This window comes from Pyrgilauda ruficollis, unplaced genomic scaffold (assembly GCF_017590135.1).
Source record: "Pyrgilauda ruficollis isolate IOZ18807 unplaced genomic scaffold, ASM1759013v1 scaffold13, whole genome shotgun sequence".
Classification (NCBI taxonomy): Eukaryota; Metazoa; Chordata; class Aves; order Passeriformes; family Passeridae; genus Pyrgilauda; species Pyrgilauda ruficollis.
Window position 1 is genome coordinate 13,677,495 of NW_024511432.1, and position 10,632 is coordinate 13,688,126.

The following is a 10,632-nucleotide window of genomic DNA, read 5'->3' on the forward strand; positions in this document are numbered from 1 at the left end:
TGCAGTACAAGGGCAGAAGAGAAAAAGGTAAAAGTTGGGCAAAGGAAGCAGTTCTGGGCTTGGATCATCAACTAACACTGCAGAGCCTCCAAATCACTTTGTCCCTGCCACTTCATTCACAGCGTGTCATATTTTTATACATACCCTCTCTCTTTTTTTATAGGAAAGAAAAATTAAATAAAAAGAATATTTTCTCTGGCTTTCACAAACCATTTGCCTGTGAGGGAAGGGGATGTAGAAGAATGAAGACTACGAGGGAGAGAAGCAAAGTAGGTGCCAAAGTACGGGCTGGAAATAACCAAAATTCGCCTCCTGCTTCCCCCAGCCCCGGAGTGACACCGACCATGGGAGCCCGAGCAGCGTGTGCCCGCACACACCCGCCTGCCCCTCGCACAGGGCTACCCCCAGAACCGAGCCGGGCGATGGCAGAGTTCGGAATAAATCAAAGCGGGCACCAAAAGTGGGGAACGGGCTTCCATGCGCCCCCCACCCCAAAAGAAAAAAAAAATAAAATCCCCCCCAGAACCCCCAGTCCGGCGCTGCGCCTCCAGCCCGGGAGTTGCTCGGCAGAGCCCTCGGCAGCGGCGGGCAGCGGGGCAGGAGCGGGGCAGGAGCGGCGGCGGAGCCCGCCGGGAGCCGGTTATGAAAGAGACGGAGGGAAGCGATAGGAGAAGCCAGCGGCCGCGGAGGGAAGGGAAGGGAAGGCAGGGAAGGAAGGGAAGCGGCTCTCGTACCTGCTGCGCGCCGGGGCGCTTGCTGCTTCCTCCTCGGCATGCTGGGCTCCTGCGGGCGCCGGCGGGGGGGGGCAGCCGGGGCGCGGGGGTGGGAAGAGTTGCCTCAGCCCCAGAGATCCGGTGAGCTGCTCCAGCCTCGGCGCGAGGGCTGGGTCGGGGATATATTTTTTGTTGCTGTGCATACACGATGCCGAGTAGGAGGAGGAGGCGGCGGCGGCGGAGGAGGAGGAGGCGGCACAGAGGAGAGGACAGCCCTGCTGCTGCTGCTGCTGCTGGCAGAAGAGGGGGGAAGTTTGACAAATCGCCCCGGAGGAAGGAGGAGGGGAAGCCCCCCGAAGAGGTGTGCGGGCGGAAGGGCTGGGGAGAGCCCGCAGTCCCCCCCACCCCACCCTGCGCCCCCGGTGCCTGGCCGGGCTGGGAGATCACGGCATAAAGACAGGGGATCTCTTGGCCGGAGCCGGCGGAGCCTCAGCCTGCGCTCTCCACTCCCGGCTCGGCGCTGGAGCGGCGGCGGCGGCGGCAACAGGCGAAGCTTGAAGGGAAACGAGATGATCGCGGTGTCACTCAAACTGGTCCGCCGAGGGGGAGCGGGGCACCGCCGCCGCCCGCCCCGGGCCGCGCCTTCACTCAGCGCGCATCGCCCGCCGGACCGGGCACGGGGGCGGGCAGGGGTCTGCCCCGCCCGCAGCGGGACCCACCGCACCCCCCAGCAGGGAAGGGGACACGGGAACAACAACAGCCAAAAAAAAAAAAAAAAAAAAAAAAAAAAAAGGGAAAAAAAAAAAAAAAAAAAAAAAAAAAAAAAAATAAATTTTTTTTTTTTTTTTTAAAGTTCACGGAGAGGAATAAAAAAAAAAAAAAAAAAAAGGCTGAGCTCACTTTTACGGTAAGATCAAAAAAAATTTCCACTCGCCCCCATTCTTCGAGATTTGGGATAATTCCAAATACCTGACTAAGTGCAGATGTTGTTGCGTCTTCACATCCTATAAAGCCGCCGTGCCGCTCTCGGGCTCTCGCTTCCCTTTCAAGTTGCAGGAAATTCAAACACTTTACATGACGGGTGGAGAAGGTTTGGGATTTTTTTTTTTTTTTGGATTATTATTGTTATGAGTTGATTTTTTTAAGCTGATCTTTAGGATGAAAAAAAATCGCAGTCGCCTAAAGTCCCCGGGAAATTGCTACTGTTGGGGGAAAACGAAACATTTCTTGAAAACAAGAAAATGGTGAGTTGTCAATTGCCGCTTCTGCTGCCAAACTCGCTCAGTTCCATCTCATTGATACTCGCTGGTTGCTCCTCACAGTTACAGTATCTGCTCACAGAAGGAGCGATCAGATCTGCTTAAGAGACGACACCGAGACGTTTCCCCCCCCTCCCCAAAAAGCCCTGTGTGTGTGAGTGTGCGAGCGTGGGTGAGCCGTGCGGCAGGACGGGGCCGGGCGGCGGGCAGCCCCGGCGGGGCGGGGGGGCGGGCTCGCCGCCGCGGCGGTGCGTGCCGCTAGATCCGCCCTAACATCTGTCCGTCTCACCATTGGCGCATCCATCAGTGTCACCCTGGCTGCACATTGCAACGACAACACATCAGACACTACACAGACCGGGATTCGGTACAAATAACCAACATACTAAACAACTTAACCGGGGAGGAGGGGACCAGCCGCAGCACAAGTATTTACAAACGTTAGACAGCCTCGGGAAGCAGGGCTCGGCTGCGGTTAATAGCTCGTTCATCCTCTCACCCTCCTCCCCCTTTAAGTAGGAAATAGAAAACCTAAATAATTCACGCCCCCCACCCCCCCGAAGGATGCTGCCGGCCGGGAGCAGGGGCAGGGACCGGGACCGGGGCGCGCTCCGCGCTCAGCCCGGCTGCGCTCCCGGCTCGGCGGGGCGATGGCTGCGGCAGGACCGCAGCGAGCGCGGAGCCGGGAGAGGCGAGCCTCGGGATGAGGTGCTGCTTGGCCGAGCCGGCCCGCGCTGCGCAACATGGAGGATTCCTCCGAGCTCTGGAGCAAGAGAGACTGAAACAAACTTTGGGATGCTCGGCCGGGAGTTTCGGCGGCCGGGAGTTTGCAAACAAACACGCCCCGGGAGCCCGGGCCGCCTCTGCTCCTGCTCGCCGCGCGGAGTGCGGGGAAGGTCACTCTGCCACCAGGCGCTGGTAGAGCGCCCTGAAAACTACTACAGCAAAATTTAAATGACGCGGCGCATGTAGTCACTGCAGTCCTGTAAAGGCTGTTCTGAAATGTGCGAGAGCCCTCTCCAAAGCCAGGGACGATCCCGATCCTACTCAGCTGCTGGCTGCGGGGCATCGCGAGGAACGAGCTGCAGCGACCAATCCCGAATTTTGGGGCGGTTGCAAGTTGCAAGAACTTTGTTCCTTCCACTTCCCTGTCTCTAAATCTGCTCATCTTTCACTGCCTTTGTGTCACCCTTAGCCCGCCCGGGGGACGGATGTGAGCCCCTGCCCGCTGCCGGGCTTGGCCCGGCTGCCCGGGGGGGTGCGAGCCCCTCGGCCTCGGCGCGGCTCCGCGGGTGCGCAGCCTCCTCCCGCGGGTGCGCTCGGCAGCACGCGTGCGTGGAATTGTGCGTGTGGTGGCACTTGTGTTTGACCAGGTTCCTAGACAGAGCTCTGCCTCCCGCAGCACAGCCTGCGTTGAGGATGCTGGCAGGTGGCACCTCAGCAGCTGAACGGTGTCACCAGCGCAAACAAACACGCGAGACTGTCCCCGGCCCCGCTGCGTGGGGAGCTCTGCGGAGCCAGCAGCGCTTACCTGGCTCTGCAAAGGGCGGCCCACACGCGCCGGCAGCGGAGGGTGATGGGCTCGTTCCAGTGCGCCGAGCTGGGACTGGGAGGGAACGAAATAAGTGAAACTTTCAGTAAACAGTCATTGGAAGAACTTTCTCAGTTCACTTAGGAATAATAATTCTCGTGTGTGAGAGAGAGAGGAAGGCAGCAGATATTCGTGCACGCAGACATGTGCATTGCACTTACACATTCACAACTCTGCCAAAACGCTCAGGAAGTTGTGGAATAATTTGGTTGTTAACTATGTACATTTTTTTAAGGAAGAAAAAAAATCTATTGAGCTTTCTATGAGACGATTTACAGAGGGAAGTGCAGATGCCTTCATGTGCGTCGGCTTCTTTGGGGGTCACAGTCTATTCCAGAGAGCCAGAACGCGTAATTTTATGAAGTGTAGCATTTCCAAACACAGCACATCAAATCGATGGCTGTGCAGACTCCATCCACGTAGACTCAGCACACGAGGCTCAGCCCTAAGCTCACTCTTCCCGGCAGTTTTAAAACAAGGCACCAATTATTTATAAGTCACATAATTAGATAACCATCACTCTTGAACTTTCCACCAGCTAAGAATGTTTTATCTTTCCCAACCGGGCACTGCTTACTGCCCTTCTTTGGTGTATGTTTTCACTGCTCATACCATTGCTCTCCACCAAAACTCCACCAATTGCCCGAGACACCTCTTTCGTCCCCCGGCCCGAGAGGAGACAGCGGCCGAGCCGATTAAAGACCACTGGAATTAACCGCTGGTCATGGGAACGGCCAGGGAGGATCAGTGAGGAAGTTTGGTAAACTTGGAACAGCTGCCTCTTAGAAGCCAGCGTGTTTTAGCCCAGCTTTAACCTTGTTCTCTCCCGAGCAGCGTGTTGATGTTTCGCCACTTGCTCACTGCAAACAAGGCAGGGAGCGGCGTGCGCCGGGGTGCCCGTGTGGCTGCTCTCACTGCTGTTCGCACCGGCTCGCTGCTCTCCGGGGGTCAGTCCCGGGGACCGAGCGGCCCCGGCCTCCCTCCTCTCGCCCCAGCTCCGGCCCTGCTCTGCCGGCGCCTCCCTTTCGAGCGGGGCAGAGGAGCCGACGGGGACCTGCAGGTCCTGGCCGGCCGAGTGCCCCGGACCCGCGGGAAGGGCCGGGCACCAGCGAGCCGGGGCCTTTGGAGCCGCCGGCTGTAGGGCAGCGCTGCCCGCAGCCCGGGAGCGGCTGTCGGGAGCGGCGGCACGGCGGGGCCGGGGGGCGAACCCCGGTGGCCAGTGCGGGGCTGGGGGTCTCACCGGGCCCGGGCAGCCCCCGCCGGCACGGGCGGCCCGCGGGAGCCGCACGGAGGCGCCGGCCGGCCCCGGGCGCGGAGGACGCGGCGGCCCGCGGCCGGTTCCGCCCGGCACCGCTGCCCGCGCTGCCCTCCGTGCCAGGGCACAGCCTTCCCTCCTGCCCCGCGCCTCGCGGCGCCCATCGAAATGCGGGAAGTACTTCGCTTTCTCCCGGCGAAGAACAAAGAAGCAGCAGCTTTCATTAAGGCTGGACCAGATGAATACGGATCTGACAAGTTTGTTTAAAAACCCCACTGCCCACGCCCGAAAACGATACTGCGCTTCTGTAAAATACAAAGTGTTGTCAATAACCATTATAGCAGCGATAATGATCTGAGAAGAGAACAAAGACATTTTGTAATATCTACATAACTTTATTAGAGCAAAATTATTTTAAAATGCCTGCGAATTCCCAAACCTCCTGAATACAAATGAATAAAAGTTTTTCTTCGGGCTAAAATCTTTGCTTGAATGTAAATTGTTTGGGTAAGTGAATTTGCACAGCAGCAAAGTTTGTTTGTCTTAGTCCAGTAGCTTTGCTTTAACGAACCAGATGTTTTGTCTGTAAATTGTCCAGAGGACTTTCACAGTTCTGACATGTAATAAGCCCCAGAAAATCAGAACTAGAATAGCTGCGTCCCTGCGATTAGGACCAGGCATTTCGGGAAGAGCATGGGGAAAATAAGAAAGTGTAAGCACGCTCAGTGTCCTCATATTTGGAAACCTCATTTTAAACTGTAAGTAATCTTGTCCGAATCGATTAATTTCTGCCTGGAGTTGACAGCAATTCTTCACCCAACCCCAGATATCAGAAAAACATCCCCCCAAGAAAATCCCCAAGCACAGTGGGGAGCGGTGGGGGCGGCAGACTTCGGCCGGGGAAGCCGCCGGGCGCTCCGAGGGACCGAGCGGGCCGGCCCGGCCCGGTCCGGTCCGGGGTCCGCCGCGGCCGCCCCGGAGCGACCCTCGCAGCCGGCGGTGCCCGGGGGCGGTGACGGTGCCCGGCCCCGCGGCGGGCGCTTCCTCCGTCCCCCGGCAGCGCCGGCTCCTCTCCCGCGGGGCCCCGCGCGGCCGGAGAGCACCGCCCGCCCCCGCCGCCGCCGGGGCCAGCGAGTTCCCAGCTCCACTCGGGCACCGAGAGCGCCGGCCCGGCCGCGGCTCTGCGGGGCGATGCCGCTGCCGCCCGGAGAGCCGGGCCCCGCCGCGTCCCCGCCGCCAGCGGCGGGGGCTCTGCCTTCCCTCTCGGACGGAGAAGGGCTGAGGCCACCGAGCTGTCCCGGCTCCCGCTCGCCCCTGTCGGATCTTCTACCCCAGGCTGAGCCCGCTCGGCCCGGTCAGCGGCCGCCCCGGCGCTCGCCGCGCTCCCAGGGGCTGCGCCCTTTGGAGATGATGCTGATTTAAAAGAAGATCTGTCGGCGCGATTCAGTCCCGCTCAGCCACCACTTTTTCCCCTCTCTCGATAGGACTTGGGGTCCCTGAAGAAACAACCGGCCGCTTTTATTTTAAGGAAATAAGCGGTACCATTTCAGAGCTATTGTAGCGTAATGCATTCACTGGGGCAGTAGGAAAACCTTTTAAGAAAAATAGTTACAGATCCTGGAACTCCACCACATGTGACAACAAAGGCTGTTGTCTCAGCAGAAGGTCTTTAGCTAATTTTACCTACACAAAGTTTTACTGGCTGCGGGCTTTGGGAACGCCTTTGTGAAGCCTGGCACTGATCCTCAGGGCTGGCTAATTTGAAAGGCATTTGGAGGATCCCGGAGAAGTGGAAGGGATTCCCCGCTTATTTCTCGCATCACCTGAAAGTTCCCGTCGCACAGATGACACGGGTGCTCCTCAGCTGACCGCCTGTGACTCAACGCAATGATGACTTTGTTGTGCTCAGATACCCTTAAAAAAAAAAATAGTAGAAGGGGGAAGTGGATAAAACTTAAGTTCAAGCAAAATCTTTTTTTTTTTCCTTTTTTTTTTTTTTTTTTCACAGAAACTTCCTTCCCTGGCTGGTTTTTTAGTGTTGGCACGCAGCGCTTGCACATAGAAGTTTATCTGCCAGCAGCTTCCCATCTGCCAGCAGCTCACCTTGACCCGGCGGCGGGCCCGCTCCGTGTCCCACTGACCTCCAGGGGAAGGGAAAAGCTGCAGCCGCCCCGGCCCGTCCCCACCGTGCGGGCTGAGCCCGGCACGGCGGGGGGACGCGCACCGGGCCGGGCACAGCGAGCGGCTGCCGGAGACCACCGCAGCCCCGGGCGGCCCCCTCCTCTTCCTCCTCCTCGCTCTGAGCCCGCAGCGGGGCCGTGCGGGCCGCCAGGACAGGGCAGGACGCACAAACAGCCCCAGCGAGGCCGTCGGGCCGTCAATCCCGAAGCCCCGCGTCCCCGCGGGTTCTGAGGGCGGCCCGCGCTGAATTCCCCGCACGGGCAGCGCGGGGGATGCGGGCCGAACAACGCGTGCGGCGCCCGGCATCCCCGCAGCCTCAGCCCTTCGCCGAGAAAAACTCATGGACACAGCGGCGATCCGCACCGAGCAGGCCCCGGGCGCCCCGCTGCTGTCCCGCAGCCCGGCGCGGTGCCGGGCACTTGTCCCCTCCCGGTGGCCCTTGGGCAGCCGCGGCCCCGCCGTGTGCGGGGACAGCGCGGGCCGGAGCCGCAGCGCTCGGCTCCCCAGCTGGGCACTGGGCTCTGCTCCGCCCGGGTCAGGTGAAACGTGGAAACTAAGAAAATCTGACACCACCATTGATTCCCTCTCTTTGTTCTCCTCTGTACACAATGGAGAGAAAGGAACGTGACTTTAAAATTGCAATTAACCAGCTTTCTGTCACTGGGTATTTATTCCTATCAAATCTTTCTTCTTCGAAAAAGCACTTCTAATTGTAAAGCAAAACAAACGATTTAAAATACCTTATAGCCTTCTGTAACCAGAGTTGCTTAAATTACGACTGGATGTGCCTAAACAGTCATCTCATTTTCCCACTGATTTTGGTCAGGTCCAGAAAGAATGGCATTTTTTTCTAATGTTTTAAAAGTATTAACTTCCTTTCAAACATTCTTTAACCTTTAATGTTTTGTAACTTGATGAAAAGGTCACTTTGTTCAGAGTGGATGCATCTGCTCCATAATTGTTCTAATATCAGGCAGAGCTCCATCCTAACACTACATTCTTTTATGAGGATTTTTTTCCCCTTAATATACTATTGTTAAGGTTACCATGAGTAATTGTTCTAAAGGCAAAGAGCTCCAGACCAAAGGATGCTCACACTTTATTTAATTTCACCAGCTTCAGATGTTTGGAGCTGTATTCAGCAGATGACATTAGCTGAGCTCTGAGAAGAATAACCTGAACCGTTTCACCTCTTCCCACTTGTGGGAGCCTGAGGGAGAACAGGAACAGAATAAATATCTGGATTTATAGACTGAGCTGCATGACAAAATAGCACAAAATAAATACTGATTAATACTACTTTGGACCAGCAGCAAGTTTGATCCAAGCATCTCAAAGTACTTTACAAAGGGCTGTGACAGCAAGCTGAGACATGGGTGGGGAAAGACCCAAGAGCAGAGTGGAGATCCAGAGACCACTGGACATCAACGCCTCAAGACTCAGCCTCGAAAAGTGAGAGGGTGGTAAAGACATTGCTCATCTAATTACATTTTAGAGACTCCTTGCTGGGAAGGAAACAGAAGCTTTTCAGCATGTGTAAATCAATATTTATCATTAGGAGCAATCATATTTTGAATCTGCAGATTTAGCCAGTTTTGGTATAGAGAACCTCTGCTTATTCCTGTGTAAAAGATTAGAAGGTGAGCATGTTCATTGCCACCCACAGGTTGAGAATGCCCACCTGAGGGGCAGCTTGTGGCCAAACCTTGCTCACTCTCAGCACTGTACCTGCTTTGCAAGAGCAGTGGTGATACCTGGCTGCACAGCAGAGACTGGAGCCAGAAGCTTAAATTGATGCAATTAATCCCTCTAAAATACAACAGGATTTTCTAATTCTTACAAAATTCAAACATCCAGAGAATATGTTTAATTAAAACTTGGCTATACTTTTTTCTTTTTAAAGATTTTCTTAAAAAAACCAAAGAAATGGGCTAATTATATTGCTTAGTATTCTAATAGGCACTTTTTTTTTTTTTTTAATAACACACTTTTCTAGCCAGGCCAGTCCCTTGAGGACCAGTTCCTCATTTATAAGGAGGTCCCCAATGGGAGTTAAAAAGAGGCTATTTTATAAGAAGGAAATATATTCTGAAAAAGGAGCCATACAAAGATAACCCTGCATCACATATATCAGTATGGAGGCTGGAATATGTATTCCAATGATGCAAATCTTCCCTTACAATAATTTGCTCGTTAGTGTTAGCAAAAGCCCAGATACTGATGTCTCTGTATTTGTTCTTCTATTTTTCATCACACTAATGCTTTTAACTAAAATTATTTCTTAAAATTTGCTTTATTTAATGAATTTAAAGGTCAATCCTCTTCCTTTCCATATGCAAATCCTATTAATAGTAGAGGTTTGATATTAATGGGAGTTAATAGAGTAGATACCCCCTTCACACAAGAAACCCCACAAGAGAACAAATTAACATCAAGATAACTTCAGTAAATTTGTTGCTTCTTTCTCCCCTTTGAGTAACCAAATATCAGGGCAACAGTACCTTGGGAACAGGAGTGACAGCCAGAGGAGGGATGAAATGTGAAAGGGAACACAGGGCCTCCCCAGCCTCCAAAGGCAGGGCTGCAGGGAAGGACACAGCCCCCAGCAGCTGGAGCCCATCATCATCATCATCACCTCCTCCTCCTCTTCCTCAGCAGCCTCTCACAGCCCAGGAGCCAGGCAGGGCACAAGGTACCAACACCAAGAAACCCTTCCCCCTCCTCCTAAAGAGGGAACAGACAACTTCTGCTCCCCTCAGAGGCCAACAGGCTCCACTGGTGAGACCACAGCAGCTACTAAGGGAAAAACAGGCACTGCTGGAGCTGATGAGGGAGTAAGTGAAGTTACTGCCTCTGCCACCCTGTTTAGTCAGTTTGGGAGTTTAACTGTCTGGTCACTGGTTTTCTATCTATAGTTACTGTGGCAGGAGTCAGTGAGGTTTAATAGTTTGGGTTTTTTTTAACTACGGCTGTTAGTGTTAAAATAACAGCACTGATGTGCCTAAGGAGGTGGAGTCGGGGAAAGAGGAATAAACTCATTGCTTTCATCTGCAGTCCCTGTAGAAAAATGCTCCCAGTGCTCATGAGTGAGGAATAACCCTATCTAGCCTAACTTTTGCAGTAAAACTATCTGCACTGTTTTTCAAGCAGATGAATCCAGATACCAAACAGCAAAACATCAGTAGTCCAGAGCAGCTTCTTCCTTGTTAAGAAATAAAGAATACCTGGTGCAGCCCCTGGCCTGGCCACCCAAGCATGGCTCCTGCAGATCAACCTATTTAATTAGAGCAGGCTGAATAATGTGATTGGAAGATGTGGAGAAAGGGATGAACCTACAGAGTGGTGTTAATTTCCCTCTTACCAAAGGGCATTAACCCACTCTCTCCCGAATCCAGGGAATTTTGCGAGGAAGCCCATCCTCACTGCAGCGTCCTTCCTAGTTGTCACTCCTGAGCTGGAAAAGTTTTCCCATTACCTTTTCTCAGTCTGCACCTAGTGACACTGGTGTACTACAGTCCTCAACAATACCCCCTTCCAAAACTCATAAGACCTCAGTTGTTTTAGGGAAAACAATTTTTGTTTCCTTAAATTGAAATTATTTTTCCCACTGCTTACCCCAAAGGGATTATTTTT

General features: G+C 54.1%; 1 protein-coding gene across 1 annotated transcript in view; it reads right to left on the reverse strand.

Moving 5' to 3' along the window:
* The window catches only part of TSHZ3 (teashirt zinc finger homeobox 3), a 63,665-nt gene extending 62,830 nt beyond the window's left edge, over window positions 1-835 (reverse strand). Inside the window, exon 1 of the mRNA XM_041459005.1 lies at window positions 735-835. Within this exon, the coding sequence (XP_041314939.1) occupies window positions 735-774 (40 nt within the window). The 5' untranslated portion in view covers window positions 775-835. The remainder of the gene's footprint in view (window positions 1-734) is intronic.
* Window positions 836-10,632: the final 9,797 nt, after the last annotated feature.